Genomic DNA, 17,867 nt, shown 5'->3' on the forward strand with positions numbered 1-17,867 from the left:
TCTTAATCGTGGCTTCTGAAGAACGCAAGTTCATGGCGTGCAGTTTACCAGTGTTTTATGGCTCAAGCTCTTCTGTGTCCTCTCCAAGAACTGCGTGTCCCTCCCAAGGACGTGAGTCATCTTTCGAGGGTTTTCTTCCAGACGTTTTATAGACGAAGCGTTTCCGGGTGAATCTGTGATCCCCTTCAGGACCGTCCGTGTGTCTGGTCGGAAGCAGGGGTTGGCGGTTGAGTTTCCCTGCGTGTGGATATGCGGTCGTGGTGCTGCTGTTTTCTGAAAAGGCCCTTGGTCCCCCCGCGGAATTCTTGGGGCACCTGGTTGGGAATGAGTCGGCCGTCGGCTGACCTGTCTTCATGCCGACGCCGACCCACCGGGATCATCGTAGCTTCGAGTACGCGTCTTCTTTTCCAAAACTACTTCGGCCGGCGCCCGGGGAGCTCTGCTGATTAAGCGTCTGCCCTCGGCTCGGGTCATGATTCCGGGTCCCGGGATCGAGCCCCGCACCGAGCTCCCTGCTCAGCGGCGAGCCTGCTTCCCCCCCGCCTGCGGCTCCCTTACGGTGCACACGTGCTCTCTCTCTCAAATGCATAAATAGAATCTTAAAAAAATAAAAAATAAACTTAGGCTCGGACAGATCCTCTGTGTTACTGAAGGAACAACGTGCTTGTCCGTGGACTCGTGGGCCGGCCTGGGAGGGGCCACATCGCACCGCGTGGACCCCTCGACCCACACACAGGTCGCTTCCTTGTCTGCGTGTCCTGCTGTCTCTGTCCGTGCCGTGCTGGGGTTTTCACCGCTGGGCCTGGCATCCCTTTGGTTGAATTTAAATCTTCTCTCAGTTTCCCATCGCGCGCGCCTCTACCGAGAGACACGACGGATTCTGGGACCCTTCTTCTTCCTGAACCTGCTTCTTCTGTTCTTTCCCCCGTAACTTCCTAGGCTCATCCAGGGAGCTGCTCCCGTTGTCTGTGAGTTCAGGTTTGTAGGATCTCTTCCTACCAGCTGAGACCCAGCACATCGTAAAAGTGGGGACCGCGGACGGCGGGCCGCACGCCTCGTCTCCGGGGGACGTGCACCACCCCTGCACCTAGCACGGCGTGAGCCCCGGCGCTCCCACAGGCGCCTCCGCACCGGTGGGGCGGTGGGTTCTCTCCCAGACTGGCTGTGGGTTTGTGTCCTATTTGGATCTCAGTTTTGTCAGGAGCTTCCCCAGACCTCATGAGACGATCTCATACTTCTCCTCTTTTCCTTCTGTAACCGTGGTTGGTTACCTTGCCGGGACGAACCCCTACTTGGTGACGGCGTGCTGCCATTTTCACACGCAGCCGAGTCGACGCGCTCACACGTGGTCGGGAGTTACCCTCTGGGCTTAGGGGAGGCTCTGGTCTTGTTTTCACGGGACGTCGTCTGGTTCTGGCGTCAGAGCCACGTGAGTGAGGAGACATCTGTCCTCCCGTACTTCTGAGGGACTCTGATGGGGAGTGACTTTCTCCTTCCGAGATGGACCCACTGCCCTCAGGACCCGCTGACTCAGCAGTGCCCTCTGTCTACACAGCTTGTGTTTGCTTCCTGGGGACTCAGTTGAGTCTGATGATGTCGTCAGCAGCCGGTGAACAAGTTTGGTTTCAGGGCGTCTGTCGCGTCGCAGGGAAGTCGCGAGGTGCCTGGACACAGGGGTGATCGTGCGCGGAGCATGGGCAGGACCGAGTGTCCCCCTCGGTGGCCGCCGTGCATGCTGGGCGCCCCGGACGCAGTCAGGCCGCGGTGGACGGGTGTCTGTGGGACGTGCTTCTACGCTTCGACGTGGCCGCCAGCAGAACGGCACTGAGGAGGACTTCCTTGCTTGAAGCGGCTCTTCCCCCGAACGACCAGCGTTTTCTCCCGCCTCACTCAGCATCGCAGGGTCTCACGGGGGCCGTGCCCACCATGGAGCCCAGAGCCTCTGGCATACACGTGCTCCCACCCGCGGGCAGGGAGCGGTCAGGGTCAGTGGCGCTGACGTGCATGTTCTGGAAGGCGGGGGCTGGCTCCCTCTGGTGCCCCAGGGCTGAGTGTGGGGGTGCGGTGGATGGCCCCTGCCCCCAGGAGGCCCAGCACACGGCTGTGGCCTAACCCCGATGGTGACTGGGACACTGGCCGGTGCAGCCTCCTGAAGGGCAGCGTTTCCATGAAATGGGTGCCCCAGCGAGAGGCATGGCTGCCGGCCCAGAACTCTCCGGAAGCCCTTCCCGTCTGCAGGAACCTGAGCTTCCGGGCCAAGGTGCTCTGTTCGTGGAGGAGGCCCCAGCCCAGACGGGAGCTGCTGCCCCATCCGGTCGGGATTTCTGCTTCCACCTGCTGGGCTCTCTGTCCACCTGGGCACCTGCTCACCTGCTTCGGGGTGCGTGGCGACAGACAACTCCCAGGGCTGCCCCTCCCGAGGGGGGCGGGAGCCAGGCGTCACTAGCTGTTCTGGGAAAGTCCGTGCTTCGTTCAAGACAAAGCAGGGAGCAAACCTGCAGCTTCCCGGGCACCTCGCGCCCTGAGATGGACCCACTTCTCAGAAGGTTGCGGGCTTCAACCCTGGTGTCAAGGTCGACTGTAAGTGGACTGAGTTCACAAAAGTCATCCAGAATGTGCTGCTAGAGTGTGAAACGCTCGACTCGTTCACTCACTGTGCAAACTGGCACGAGGCGCTCACGCTCTCTGGGCCGCCGGTCTGTCTTGTGCTGAGGGTCTCCCAGGGCAAAGCCTGGAGCACAATGGTCCGGGGGCCTGGTTGAGGGTCGTGGACATGGCCGTAGTTCTCGCTCCTCCCTTGGGGCCTCTGCTCTGCGCTCGGCGCGGCGGATCCCTCGGACGATAACGGAAACCAGCGCCCAGGTCCCGCTCTGGCTCGGCGGCCGGACTCCCTTGGTCAGTGGTGAACGAACCCTCGTTCAGTTGACAGAATCCAGTCACTCCGGCCAGACGTCCCCAAGCCTTTGGTTTCAGAAAGTGGCCAATTTGGGGTGAACCCTGTCGTGGGGCAGGAAGAGATTTCTGTGGTTCTGTCCATTGGGAGCCACAGCACTGTGGGGGCGTCTGCTGGCTCGGGGTGGAACTGTGACCCTTGATCTCGGCGTCGTGAGTGTGAACCCTGCGTTGGGTGCAGACGTGACTTCAACAATTTTTAAGAACGACTGTGTAAACCTGTAGGTTGGGGGCGTCTTCCTGCAGATGTGTCCCCGGGTCTGTGTGAATCCACGCCGTGAACCACGCGAGGCAGCCTGTTCTCCTGGAAGAGGGGGCCAGGTGTGCCCCACCACATCCACAGGGCAGGGCCCCAGGGGACACTGGGATTCTCCAGGGGCGATGGAGGGAAGCACCAGGGTCTCACCGCAGCCGAGTGTCCTCTGGAAAATGCACCACACGGGACGTGGGTAGTTCTGCTGTAAAGTGACAGGCGTGTCCCTAAGGATCGGCACCTGGAGAATCCCACGACGTGAACGGCAGTGTCGCGGGGAACCTCCAACACTCACCAGCGACGCGTCAGGCCGGGGGCCCGATGGGACGGCAGTCGGCTTCGCCTGCGCTCGGGGCTCCAGCGCGTTAGGACCGCACTAGCCACGGCCCGGCTCTCCGGGATCACAGGGCACGCGGTGCGGGAGGGCGGCCGCCGCGGGGGCTGGTGGGGGCGGCTCTCAGGCTCGAGGGTGCCCTGTCCCCGCGCGGGTCCGCGGCTGCCTGTCTGCCCGTGTCTCTGCTGGATGAAATCTCACACGGACGGTTGTGCTCAGACGCCCGTGGAGGGAGCAGGGGGCGGGGGGGCTCCGCCAGCAGCCCTGCCCTGAGTTCCGTGTTCTCGTAGAAGGAGAAGCTAAGGCACACTCACCCCACGGACCGCTTTTCTCAGCCAGAGACTGTTGAGAAATGGAAAACAGAGCGAAGCCTTGGCGCGTCATCTGAGCAGTGAGCCCGTCCGGAGGCGGATGGGGCAGGGCGGGGTTTCTCGCTGGCCTTCCTGCCGGAGGGACCTTCCCCGGCCATGCCTCCCGGGGCCGTCTCACTTCTGGGCAAGAAAGCAGGTGTGAATTCACATTTGCACACTTGTGAGCACGCAGAGAGGCCCCTCTGCTTGGGGGGAAGCCAGGCGAGCCTGTGTGCGTGCAGGCGTGTTCCAGGGGCGCGGGAAGGCAGACGCACGGGCAGGTTCCGTGCGTGGCGTGTCGCTGCCTGCCCCCTGGGAGAGGGATGCAGGACGGAGCTGGCCGTTGTCCTGTCCACTGCTGATGGCGGGAACCCATTCGCCCCCTACACCCCCAGGGCCAGGATCTGTCCCGGTGACCTCCTGGGGTGACCTGGGGCCCTGTGCCGGGTGGGCGGTGTGTGTTGCCCGCCCCGTCTTCAGGGGAGCTGAGGACAGTGGCGTCCGCTCTCCCCTCCGTGCGGGACGACACGCCAGGCCGCCGTCTGTTTCCCATCACAGGCCGGAGTCCCGAGGCTTCACGTCACGCCCAGCCACATGTTTTGGAAATCACCCTCCGAGCCCGGCCTCGCGATGACTTCAGCTGGCTCACGCTCCCCCGTGGCCGCGGCGCGGAACCCGCTGCCCGCTCTCGCTCAGTGCTGGGGGTGCGCAGGCCCGGGGTCTCTCCAGCCTCGCTCGCCCCGACCTCCGAGGAGAACGGCAGCTTCCAGCTCCCCGACAGTTCCCTCACGGGGCCTGAAGCCCACGCAGCCTCTCCAGGTGCAGGCTGGCTGCTGTCTCCACGCTGTGCCCGACGTGGCGGCATGAGACCAGCGTCTGCCCTGTGCGGTTGGCAGAATCCCGACGGAGCCCCGCGTGTGTGCCGGTCCCTTGGGGGGCCTGGCCTGGAGGTCCTGTTCCCGTGGTTGGCTGAAGGGCGGCTCCCCCAAAGACGTCCACATTACGGACCCCAGACTCCGTGACTGCGCGACCTCACGTGGCCTAAAGGTGTTTGTGCGATTAAGGACTCGGAGGCGGGGAAGGTGGTTGGGGATGGTCCTGGTGGGCCCAGTGTCCTCCCTGGGGACGCGATGTGGCTGTGCGACTGGCTGGTACGTACAGGGAGGGTCCAGGAGCCATGGCCTCTGGATACTAGAGGAGGCGAGAAACCAGCCCCTCCCCGGAGCCTCTGGCGGGAACCACCTGCCCATACCCCGCTTTCAGCTCCGCGAGGCCTGCTGTGCCCGACTGAGGGAATGTGTTCCCACCGGTGGGTTCGTGGTCGCCTCCTGCGGGAGCCACGGGAGACCCCGACACCCCCTCCTGCAGCCTGTCTCTCTTGACCGTAGGAAGGAGCCAAAGGGCAGCCCTGGTGAGTGTCGGTCCGACCACGGCTCCGTTCCGTGGTCACGTGGTCTCGGCCGGGGCGTGGGGCCCTCGCGTGGCTCCGGGTGACTGAAGCTGTGGGCCGCGCCGAGCCACGTGACGCTTCTGTAGTGCCACGTCAGAGGCAGCCGTCCGGTGTTGCCGTCACGTCTGTGGGGTCAGTGCTGCCCCCCGCACATGTGCTGGGGCGGCCTCGCTCCTGTTGGAGGATCTGGGGAGCCGAGTACCGAACCTGCTCGCCGCTCTGCCGGACGTCTCCCTGGTGACGCGGCTGATCTCGCGCACGTGGATTCGAGCTTCTGGACAAAGTGGACGTGTCTGGTGTGTGAATCTAGTAAGTGTCCTCGACAAGGGACTGTCCAGTCTGTGAGCCCAAGATGGTCGGGGACGGGGACACCTGGGAGCCCAGAGCCACGGAGGCATAGTCCACGCCCCGAGGTGGGCTCCAGCAGGAGGGTCCCCGTTGTGTATCTCTGTTCTTTCGGCAAATGTGGAGGGAGGCCGACCCGCCCACTGTGGCCGGCTCTGTCTGGGGTCAGGTCCCAGGAGTGAAGCAGGGAGAGGACGTTGCGCAGCACCTACTCAGGACGTCCCTTTGCCCGCCCTTGTGGGAATGTCCCTTAAATCCCTTAGGACAAGTTCCTAGAAGGGGAATCAGAATCAGGAGCAAGCCTGCTTGAAGTTTGGACGGACAGCCCAGGGACTCTCCAAGCCTGGTGTGTCCCCCATACCCTGCTGTCCATGCAGGACTCACGTGTCCTCAGTGGTCAGTCCAGACCCGGGGCTGCTCACGCGTCTTCTGTGCCCCCCGGTGGCCGGGGGGTCGGGACTCGCTGGCACAGGGGCGGGGACCAAGCCTCACGGCGGGCCCTGCGGAGGTGTCCCCCTGCCCCAGATGTTACCCAGAGTCCGGGCCTCCGGCTCACTCAGACGCCATCTGCCGGGAAGGGTTTGAGGCCAGCCAGGCTGTTGCTAGGGACCCGGCAGGAGGGCGTTTGTTGCTGGAGAGCGTTTGCTGCTGCACACGGTCCCTGTGGACACACGCCAGCTCCGTGGCTTCGCTGCTGCACACGGTCCCTGTGGACACACGCCAGCTCCGTGGCCTTGGGCTTGTTGTCCCCCAGCCTCAGTTTCTCCAGATGCAAAGGGAGCGGTGTCTGCTGGGTCGTGGGGCCAGAGGAGTCTGCTCTTGGGGACAGACACATAGGGCCTGTCCAGCAACCTGTGGGGAGCGTGGACAGTGGCCTCCGCCCCGGGGAGGAACAGATCTGCCTTCTAGTCAGCAGAAGCAGAGCGGATGTTCCAGAAGAAACCCGACGCTCTCGTCCACATTTTCTCGCCCATTCTATCTGGCAGGTTCCCTCCAACAGTGTCCTGGGTTTCATATCAAAGGGTTGAAAACGGGGATGAAGACATGGTGGCTTCCCGGCCGAGCGCCTTGCTGTAGCCGTTGGTCAGGGATGCAGCGACCCGTCTGCACCTGCTCGCGACGTCCCCGGGCCGCGGAGCCCCAGGAGACCGGCCTGACTGCCGGCGGGAGCAGGTGCCCGGGCGGCTGCCCCGCTAGCCCGCCCCGGAGTCCGCCGCGTCCCTCACGAAGAGGCTTGCATGGTGTGGAGATGACAAGAGCTCCGTGTGCTGGGACACCCGCGCTGGGTTGGGACGACCTGTCTGTGCAAGGAGCCTCATAGCGCCTTGTCCTGCGCCTGGCCGCCGGGGAGAGGGGGGTGGGGGACATCCGTGCCCAGCATCCCCGGCAGACGGCCGCACGTGCCCACAGCGGGCACTGCCATCGGAGCTGGCGTGGAGCCTTCCTGTGCTGCTCGGAGCCCCCAGGGGCTGCGGCCCTACAAGGCGTTTCCCCACGTTGCCCCTCAGCCCCGGGAAGCAATGAAGAAACATTATTTCTGTCCAGGGACGTGAGCGGCGGTGCAGGGGATGAACTTGGACCATCGCTTCCTTGGGCCCAGTGACTGGACCGTCGGCGTCACACAAAACCACAAAGACCGGAATTCACGGAAAACCGAGGCCAGAGCCCACAGGGTCGGAAACGCAAGCATTCTGGGTGCCAGGGAGACCCCGCTCGTCTCTGGGAGGAGCGCGCCACAGGAAGCCACGAGAAGGAGTGAGCGTTCGTGAAGAGTCATCCCCGACGGAGAATCCACGCTCTGTCCATGAGAAATAACACGACGGAACAGAATAATGGGTTCGTTCACAATGACGACATCGTCGCGGGGGTCAAGTGGGCAGAGCAGAGACTCACTGGGGCCAGAGGGCAGAGCTTATTGCCAGGAGAGATGCACTGTTGGGGTAGAAGATGGGCTGGACGTGCCCCCGCCCCCACCCCCGACACCGTAGCAGCGCTGGTGTGAGCGTGGCCGCCCGGGGGGCGGTTCTGAGGAGTCGCAGTGCAGAAGAGAGAAGCAGGACGGTGTGGGGGGGCTCGGCACGGGGCTGGGGGGCGCCGACGGACACAGCCTGAGAGGCGGCGTCCAGACACCTGGGGAAAGGTCTGGACCCTGCTCTCCGGCCTCAGACTCTCCCCTACATCCAGGCTCGTGGGAGCGGGGCGTGGAAACAGCCGAGTGGACTTTAAAACACGGAGGGAGGGTTCAGTTGAGAAAGTCGGTCACGTTCAGAGGGATGGATCGCTCTGAAGTGTCGTTGGCACGGTTCGCCCGCCTCTCGGAGGTAGATCGTTTCGAGCCCTACCCCACGCACAAGGTAGAGTCCGCAGGATTAAACAGGGAACCGTCAAAACGAAACCAAATGTATCAGAAGAATAATAAATCATTTTCGTAATTCTGGCGGAGGAAAAGTCTCTCTCTCCCAAGTTCTAAACCCACGGAGGACAAGTCGGACGCGTTGGGTGGCGTGTGAGACGCGGTGTCGGAATTCAAGTCGCAGGCAAGCGGGGGACAGGAGGAGCCCCCGATGGGCAGCATCGCCCAGAGATGTCACCAGGGACTCTGAGGTGCAGCTGAGGGGGGAGGTGGCCCTGGTCTTGCGGGGGGCACCCCGCGTATCCCAAGGCCCTTGTCATAGGAGGCGGGAAGACATGATGACACGTCAGGCTGTCGGGGGGCCAGGAGCCCCGGAATTCGGGCGCTCCTCTAGAAGCTGAACCTGCAGGAGCCTCCGGAAGGAGCCAGCCCTGCCCACACCTGGGTCCTAGCGCCGTGAGCCCTCCCCATGCCGGTCCCACCCACGCAGCCCTGGAGAAGGGCAGCGCGAGGCCCGTGTCCCAGGCTGTGCAGGGGAACGCCCGGGAACGCCCAGATCCCATCCGCAATGGGCCCGAGGGAATCCTGAGACCAAGACCGCTGTTACCAGCAGCCTCACTTTGTATGGGGGTCAGTGTCCCTGTGCGCCCCACACCAACTGTGCATGGACACTGAGCCAGGTCCTGCTGTCCTCCACGCGTGGTCTCCTCACTGGCAGAAATACATCCCCAGACGATGTCTCTGTGACCCAGCCTCACTGGACCAGTCTCCTGGTGACCCAGAGCAGGAATTATGGTTCCTGGAGGGGCTGGCATCTCTGCTCCGCCACTGGGTGGCCTGGGACCTCTGGCAAGGGTCACGAGGCCAGGCCTCCAGCCCTCCCCAGCGCGGACAGGGTGGGGGCCCGACCATCAACCTGCTTGGCAGAGGGAGCCTGCGCCCGGCGGGATGTTAACTCGGACTCCCGCCGGCTCGGCTCTGGGTGAGTTCTTCCCACGGGGGCCCCCTGCCCCAGAGGGTGTGAAGATCTGTTCCCTTCCAGAGCGTGCTGACGGTCCGAGCTGGGACATGTGCTGGGCATGGCCGGGCCCGTGTCCCACATGCACGGCACGAGCTCAGTGGGGAAAACACTTGCAGTAACCATCTCCAGGCCTGGGACAGTCTTTGATCAGGAAAATCTCTGTTTATTCTATGATATAAACATGGAAGAAATCCGTTTGTTCCAAGTGGATGCAAATAGATCCCGGCTGAGAGGCCTGCTCTGCCGAGCTGCGGAGAGCTGGGCAGGGAAGGGACTCTGGCCCCTGCCGGCCCAGCTGTCTGGAGGCTGCCCCCAGCGATGGCCCAGCGATGGCCCAGCGATGACCCAGGGCTGGCCCTGCACCGTGACACCTGCTGGCTCACAGCCCGTGTCCTCCTCAGTTTGGCACCAGTGACACTGTTGGGGTGCCCGGCCAGGGCAAGGACCCGCTGTGGCTTTGACATCTGTCCACTGCCTTGACTCTTGTCGAGGCCTCTGAGAGCATCTGGCCCTGTGCCCGGCACGGAAGATGTAGCAGAGTGCTGGGACTGGAACCGGCGTGTGTGGGGAGACAGAGGTACGTGAAGGCCGTGCTACCCAGGAGGGGACACGTGGCAGGACAGCAGTGCAGCTGATGGCAACAGAGAGTGCCTGGCCCAGCCTGGAGGAGCTGAGGGTCACTGTGGGAGCCAAAGCGAAGTGAGGGGACAGGATGTGGGGGCAGCTCCGCACGAAGTGGGGAGCAAGGGACAGAGGAGGGGAGGCAGGCCAGTGAGTTGGAGGCCCTTGAAGACTAACGGCCAAAAGCTCTGACTTGATCGGTTGGGCTTAGAGGAGTCTGCTGTGAGTCATTTACACTTTAGTATGAATTTAAGTCGGAGCATTGCTTCCTGTAGGTTGTTTTTCATTTTACCTTTGGCTCCTGATTGTGGCACGAAAGGCTGTACTTCCTGAGAGGGGTCCCAAGGCCCTGACCTGGGCGGGGTGGTGATTTGGAAGGAAGAGAGGGCGGATGCCCCCAGTCTGATGACAGCTGGTCGGGGCCACAGAGCCCCTGGGCTGGGGCACCGTCGGGAGGGAAGCCTGGATGCCTGGTGCACAGCCAGGTACTCTCACCCTGGTCCAGGATGGGGTCTTGTCCCCGCAGAGCTGCAAGCATGGGGTGGGTCAGTCTGACCTCGGGACCGTGCACGGTGTTGCCACGAGGTGCCGTGGAATAGAACGAAACACTGTGAAAGGCTTGCTGGGATCGACCTCGCGCTCTGACGTCCCGTCTGCCGGCGGCGAGAGGACACAGGCTCGCACACAGCTCGTGCCAGCGGCCTCCGCTCCGAGGACCGGCTGCCGCCACCGCTCATGCGTCTCGCGGGAAAGTTCTTGGCGTCCAAACCCCATCCTCAAGGACAGATGTCACAGGAGGCACGACCTGCAGCATTTGAAGTGTTCCGGGTTAATTTTTGCTTTTGAGCCCAAAGAGTCTCTGAGATCTGCGTTTTTGGAGGCCTGTAGAGCGCCCGAGCGTCCCCATGATGTCTGCTTGTTCGGGCGAGAAGGCCACACTCAGGCCTCCCACTGGACTGAAAATAATGATGGGGCCCGGGCAGCGGCGCAGCAGGTCCGTCTGCTTTCCCGGAGCGTCCCCACGTTTCACACGAGCACTCGACCTTGGGCCCCATTACCCTTGCGAAGATGAGAAACGTTTTTTTGAAACCTTAAGGGACCTGCGGTCTCAGGAGTGACGCGTCACCTTGTAGGGGACAGTGTGACCGCACGGTCAGACCAATGAGGGCTGAGGAAACCACTTTCAGGAGGGTCTCAAACGTTCCACACACCGTGAGCCACGCACGTGACCACGCAGCTGCCGTGGCTGCCGCCACGCTGGGCAACGTAGAGGCGAGGCCCAGACACCCTTCCCCAGACAATGCGTGGACCCCTGGCTGCTCCCGGCAGCGCTGGCCTGGCCCCTGTGTCTGCCGGCCTCGTGCAGGGCCCCTCTGCTGGGTCACGGTCCTCGCGCGTGGGCTGCTGTCGTGGAGGCACCAGGAGACTCGGGGGAGCCACAGGTGCTCCAAAGGCCCCCACTCTGGTCCCCAGGGATGCTCCCAAGATGGCACTCCAGAGCTTAGGCTCTGTGTCCCCCGACTCTCGTGGCACCTCTTGATCCCCTGGGGCCGGGGGACAGCCATGGGGGACATGCCCGAGAGGCTTGGGAGCTGGTGCCCGTGCAGCCTGTAGGCGGCCAGCTGGAGTGCTGGGAGGGGGCGTGCTCACAGGGCGCTGCCTCTGGGAAGCTGCCGAGATGTGGGATGGTCCCTGCCCGTCTCACAAATCCACGGCGGGACACTGTCCTGTGTTTCCAGGGCTCGAGAGCAAGAGCGACGTCCACTGCGGGTCCCAGGTCCCTGCACACTGGGCCGAGTGCTGGGCTGCCACCCTGACACGCGGGCTTGCCTTTCCCCTCACCCCCAGCTCTGGGGCCTCGCTCGTGATGGGAGCCCCAGACCAGGCTAGTGTGAGCCCGTGTGTGCCTGTGTGTATGTATGTCCACGTGTGCGTGTGTGTGCACTGCCGCCGCCGCGGGGCTGGGCCTTTTCCTGAGAACCCGGGCCTTGCTTCCTCTTGGGCGATGTGCAGCCGCACCGAGGCTTGGGGAGGCCAGTGCTGTCCACCTCCAGTGCCCCGTGGTTTTGGGGCCCCTAGAAGAACAGGACACAGGGAGGCGTCTCGGCCCCTGAAGCGAAGCGTCTTCTCTCTGCTGTCAGTTTCTGGAGGTGATGTCCTCGTCACCCCTGTGGTCCCCGGTCGACGAGGGGAGGCCTGCAGCCTGCGGGGAGACCTTTGCTAGTGGGAGGGGTGGGGCCCTCCCCAGGTTGGTTCTCAGGAAGTGGAGAGGAAGCAGGGTGTTCACGGGGCCGCCAGGATGGGAGGGCCGGTCAGGGGCTGGCCGGGCCGGAGGGACAAAGGGGCGGTGTCAGGGCTCGTGTCAGCAGGCCGGCTGTGTGCGGAGAGCCCCTGTATGTCGGGGGTGCGGGGCAGCGGCCCGGATGTGCCCACAGAGTCCATGGAGCTCACACATGCCCTCTGCCATGTGCCCTGGTCTCTTAAGGCCTCTGCGTGCCTGCCGAAGGCCTGCTTTCTAGAATCACCGCAGCTCATCCAGGCTCTGGCTCCATGGGCCCATGAGTGTGGCCTGGCCAGTCCCGTGGCAGCCTGGAGCCGTGACCAGGGAGTCGCCGGCCCTGTTCTCTGTCAGCGAGGGGTCTCTGGCTATAAGCAAGGGGTCTGGGCTCGGGACGCCGCTCACGCAGCACGGGAGAGAAGGAGCTGCCTGCTTGGCCGGCATCCTGGCCTGTGGCCGCCCCCTCCTCCACCTACGGGCCGGCTGCCAGCGGAGGGACTCCCGGATCCGGGGAAATCCACGTTTCCCGGCGTGGTAGCACACTGTCCACAGGGGAGCTGTCATCTGTGCCACCGGCGTGCCCAAGAGCGGCCAGCGTCCTGGTGGGGACGGACCCGCTGCTCGGGTGGCCTCACCTTGAGAGGGAGGGCTGGGTTTTATGGGTCCCTCCTCGGTGCTTTTGTAAATTCTCACCATTAGTGAAAGTTTGGGGGCGACCTTCAGGTTAACACCATTTTTAAGAGGTTATTACGGCATGGAGACCTGGGGACTTGAACTACGGTCGAGTGTGCTCCCGGAAGGTGCCTGGAGGGTCCTTCCTCTCTGGGGCTCCATCAGAGCTGGGTTTCGGTTTGCAAATCCGTCTTTGGAAAGGCAAGCCCAGGCGTCTGGGTGGGGGGCACCCGCCCTCTGCTCTGTTCTCACGTTTACACGGGCACAGGCGCCCACAAAGGGCTTGTTAAAATGCAAGTATGTGGACCCGTCTGCCCCAGGACAGATTTGGAGGCTGGAGCCGTGCCCAGGAATCTGCATTGTAAAGCGGGCCCAGATGCTGTGCTGTAGGTGGGCTTCTGACCACACAGCAGAAATCCCTGCCTGTGTCGCGCCAAGTGCCACGTGAGCCGGATGCTTCCGGAGCGGGCTGGGTCCTCGGGGGGAGCCCGGGCTCTCAGGTTCGGAGCCCACAGTACCGGGAGAGGCTTCGGGAGAAGGATTCCGCCTGGACTCTTGTCTTATTTATTTATTCATTTTTATTGCAGGAAAATACACGGAGCACGAAACCGACCGCCTTAACCCTTTCTGAGCCTCCAGCTTAGGGGTACCGAGTGCCTCCCAGCGTCGTGCCCCTGTCCCAGCCTCCCGGCCTCAGCGCTTGCCCATCTTCCCAGACCGGAACCCGCTCAACCCTGGCCTCCCCCGTGCGCCCGCCCCCACCCCAGCTCCAGGCTCCGCGTCTGCTTTCTACCCATGCGGCCCTGACTCCCGGGGACCCCCCGTAAGTGTCCTCTCACCGCGTGTGTCCCTCTGCGTCTGGCTTACCTCGCTGAGCGCAGCGTCCCCCAAGGTCATGTAGGGTCGTCTCACTACTGCTCTGTCGCACGAAGACCCCGTGTTGTGGTTTTTAAATCTTTCCTTAGAGACTTGTTGATTTATTTAGAGAGTCAGAGGGAGAGCACGAGTGGGAGGGAGCGGGGGAGGGAGAAGCCGGAGAGCCCGGAGCCCCACGGGGGCCTTGGTCTCGCCACCCTGAGATCACGACCTGAGCCGCTGCCAAGTTGGGCCGCTGCCGACGGCGCCGTCCAGGTGCCCCAAGACCGCGCGGTGTTTCTCACGCGCCTGTCGACGCACCCGGGGTTACTCCGACCCCGCGGTTGCTGTGGGCGCTGCTGCCGCGAGCAGGGGTGGGGAGGGTCCGGCCGGGCCCCTGCGGGCGGTTCTCGGCGGGGGGGCCACATGGTGCTTCTACTTCAGTTCGTTTCCGAGGAAGCGGGATTCGTGGTTACGTGGCGTGTGACGTGCTCCGCATCCAGGAAGACGTCTGGGTCGTCTTTCCGCAGGTCACTTCAATCAGGCCCGTTCCCTCCAACCTCCCAGCCCGAGTCAGGTGCCACACCACAGGCATGTGGCCGAGCCGCTCGGGCACTGTGAGCCACGGGTGGCCCCTCAGTGGACGTCCACGGCAGCGGGAGGTCACACCCCAGCCCTGCCCTGCCCTGTGGGTTTGGGGCCCCTGTGGGGAGATCCAGCACTCCTACAGCAACGTGGGACCCGCAGCTTGCAAGCCGTCGCCGTGCGGGGCCCTGTTCGCCGTGAGGAGTGACGTGAGTCCTCCCGATGGGGGCGCATCCCCGGGACCCTGGGACCCCGGGAAGGGCTCGGGCTCTGTGGCCTAGAGTTGTCCCTCTGGTTGTGCATTGATGCGGGAGGGAAACGGAGCGCAGAGGCCCAGGGTTCGTATCCCTCGGGCCCCAGCGGGCGTCATCCCACGGACACGCCGTCCCGAAATGCTGAGCACAGGCAGGGCGTCCGGCCCTCAACCCAGGCTCCTTCGGAGAACACCCTGCCAGCCCCGTGCGCGGACAGACCCCGCAGGGAAGCGGTGCTCCCCGGACCCCGCACGCCCGCGACAGGGGCGTCCTGGGACCGCCCGGCCTGACGTGGAATGCCGCGTCCAGGGAGGACGCATCGCCCACGCCTTGACTGTCAGCTTTTTTTTTTTTTTTTTTTTTTTTTGATAAAAAAGGAAACTCCTGGAGCAAAGCCGTCAGCTCGTTGTCCCGATGTTTGTCAGCGGGGTAGGTGTCTGGGTGTTTCTTGTTATCCAGCAACAAAGGCTCGCTGGGTTTTTGCCCAAAGTCACTCAGTCACTTGAGACGGAGAAACGCCCCCACTGTGGCTCACGTGTGGGTCTGAGCACAGACCCTGGTCGGCCTGGGACGCCCGCGGGGTCCCTCCTCCTGGTGCCTTCAGTTGCCTGGCAGCAGCCTAAACCACAGACATGGGAATTGCCCAGGGGGTTGAAAGCACGTGTGCGTGTGTGTGTGCATGTGCGTGTGCCCAACAGAACCGGGAGCGAGAGCGCAGGCTCCCCGCTTCCTGCCCTGTCACCCGGTGGTGCCCTGGCTCTGTGTGGGGGTGGCAGGCACACCCAGTACAGCCCTTGAAAGGTCCCTAGAGACGGGCCTCTGGAGGAGACCTCTCCCCGGGGACGTGTGCTCCAGCGCGCCGGCAGCCGTCATCACCCTGATGTCTGTCGCCCCACTAATTCGGTGTCTTCCTTGTGGACTGTAGTGTCGTGATCGTCCCCCGTGAGCCTGGCACAAGCAAGGAGCCAGTGCCCCGTGTGCCCCCCTGAGCCCCGTAGGCGTTCTCGGTAGCCTCATCTGCTCCTCGTTCTGGCAACTTCTGAGTCGAACTTCAGTGCGAAAGAAATCGAGCCCCGAGTGGAAGGGAAGCACGAAACGGCTTTTAAAACGTGTGCGCGTGGGCGTCCGTGAGTTACCACGACGGACTCAGGGAGTTGCCACCGGTGACAAAGTGGGCCCTGCACACTCAGAGGGCACCTTCGTGGTGGACCCACACTTGTGCACAGGGCGTGTTTCTGCAGAGAGAGCCGCCTTCCCTGCGGCAACATCACAGTTCCTGCCTCCCTCGCTCTCGGGCGGCCGGGGAGGGGGACGCGCCCGGCGGAGAGCTGACCGGAGACAACGGGGGGGAGTAGGGCAGCGTCTTCAAACGGGAAAAACAGCTCCGGGAACCGCCGCAAGGGAAGGTTTCATTTTGAAATGTGTTGGGGGAAAATGAGCATTTGGCTAAACTGCACCAGGCAGTGCCCGACGTGAGAGCTCCTGGCTGACCCCCCGAGAGGGGCTCTGGGGCGGGAGCCGCACACGGCCCGTCCGCGGGCTGCAGGCGGGCTCCCCGGTCTCCGGAGGCCTCCCCGATGTTCTGCTGCGGTGCCCCCCGGGTGTGGATATGTGGACGCGGCGGCCCGCCCTGCAGCTGGCCAGACCCGGGGCCTCGGCGGCTGCGGATTTTGGCTGCTGCGGAGATCCACGCGGCCAGTGTCCGCCTGGCCAGCTCAGCATCTCCCCGCTGGAACCGGCCCCATGGGTCCCGTGCTGCCCGCGGCGGGTGCTGGCCCGGACTGAGTCCCAGGGGCAGGGTGCCCTCGGAAGTCCTTCGTCCCGGCATCTGTGCTCATCAGCGAAAAAGTCAGTCCCTTCTCCCTGGGTCTCTGGATGGAATTTTCTGTCTCTTTCTCTTTTCAGGCAAGAATTACTTAGCAGCTGGCAGACCCCTTCCCTCCTTGGAAAACAGCTTCGTGTCCAGAGACACTGTTGCTTTCTGGGAATTCTAAGATTCTCAAGATACGCCCATGCCTTCGGGAGCCGGGCCATGGCCACGGCCGTCGGTCTGTGTTTCCGCACGATCGGCTGTCTGGAGAGTCGCCAGACTTAAACCATTTGGGTTTCCCGTGGTGATTTTGGACCCGGAGCAAGTTTCTGTCTGGGGGACTGGCTCCGCATGCTGCTTCCTGCTGCTGTCCGCACGAAGGCTCCCCGGGGCTGCGGGGCCCCCTCAACCCCCGGGACCTGCTGTGCCGGGTCGGGGCCATGAAGGAGATCATTTTCGGGCCTCTGCTGCCCCAGACAGACGCGCAGGACCCGGGGATCGAAGATGCCTGGGCGTAGGCCACACACGGGCTTGTTTCCATGCGTCCTGGGCCCAGGGCAAGGGCACGCGGCGGGCCCAAAATGCAGCCTGGCACCACGTCCTCCAGATGGAGTCTCTCTGGCCCTCGTGGGTGGGGGTGCCGGGTCTCTACTCCGTGGACCCTGGGCCAAAGCTTCTTCCCCAGCCCTTTTGGACACGAATTAGAAAGCCCGGGTGTTTCCCCACCATCTCACGCGATGCTGACCTCTCAGATGGGAGAGATCCCCGGTGTTTCTGTAGGAAAAGCAAGTGGGAAGATGAGGTGGGGTTCTCCAGGCGTCCTGGGCATTCTCCTCCGAGTGGGCAGAGAGACGTGCCCTCCCAGCGCAGGCGAGGTCGGTCTCTGCATGTGCTTGTTGGACTTGTGGGTGGTGTGGGCGTGGGGACATCGCTGCCGTCAGCCAGGCCCTCGGAGCACAGGGACCCTGGTGACACGGGTTGCCACGGCCGGGTACCACAGGGAATTGAACAGCACAAACGTCCTCTCCTCTGGGCCCGGGCCCTGGAGGTCACAGCTGGTTCCGAGTGTGACCTGTGTCACTGTGGCCTCTGCACGAGCAGACAGAGAGCAGACAGACAGACAGAGAACAGACAGACAGAGCTCTGGCGTCTGCTCCTCCTTGGAAGGGCACCAGCCGCAGGACCTCATGCCACCTCCGTCACCTCCCTGGAGGCCCCGTCTCCAGACGCAGTCGTGTCCCCCACAGCGTGCGGGTGTCTTCATCTCTGCGCCTCTCCGTCTCCCCGACCCCCAGCACAGGGCTTGCTGGGCTTCCGTACGTTTTTGCCAAACCCAGGGTCTCGCTGCTGGGCCGGTGTGCTCGGACAGACAGACAGATGGGGTGTTCCTTCTCGCTGGTGTGCGGAGGGGATGAGGGCGTTTGGTGGGAACAAGAAGCTCCGCCCGTCAGCGCGGGGACGGCAGGTGCTCAGCAGAGACCGCGCGGGGGCCGGTGCTCGTCGTTTCCAGCGGGTCGGGTCGTACGCGCGGGATGCGGCGGCTCAGCTCGGGGACGGGACGGGGACAGACGGGACAGGACGGGATGAGCAGCCTCCACCTTGCGTCCTTCCTCCAGCTCCCTGTGCGTGTTTGGCGGGAGATACCGGCGCAGAGACGGGCACACGGGCGTCCGTGCTCTCCCCGGGGGCGGGACTTCATGTCCCCACGGTGTCACCGGCTTGTCTCGAGGCGTT

General features: G+C 63.7%; 1 protein-coding gene across 1 annotated transcript in view; it reads left to right on the forward strand.

Annotated features, from left to right (window-relative positions):
- BANP (BTG3 associated nuclear protein) overlaps nt 1–13,387 on the forward strand; it is a 148,447-nt gene extending 135,060 nt beyond the window's left edge. Inside the window, exon 13 of the mRNA XM_059382983.1 lies at nt 13,217–13,387. Coding sequence (XP_059238966.1) covers nt 13,217–13,273 — 57 coding nt within the window. The 3' untranslated portion in view covers nt 13,274–13,387. The remainder of the gene's footprint in view (nt 1–13,216) is intronic.
- Nucleotides 13,388–17,867: the final 4,480 nt, after the last annotated feature.

The sequence above is a fragment of the Mustela nigripes genome, chromosome 17, assembly GCF_022355385.1.
Source record: "Mustela nigripes isolate SB6536 chromosome 17, MUSNIG.SB6536, whole genome shotgun sequence".
NCBI classification, from domain to species: domain Eukaryota; kingdom Metazoa; phylum Chordata; class Mammalia; order Carnivora; family Mustelidae; genus Mustela; species Mustela nigripes.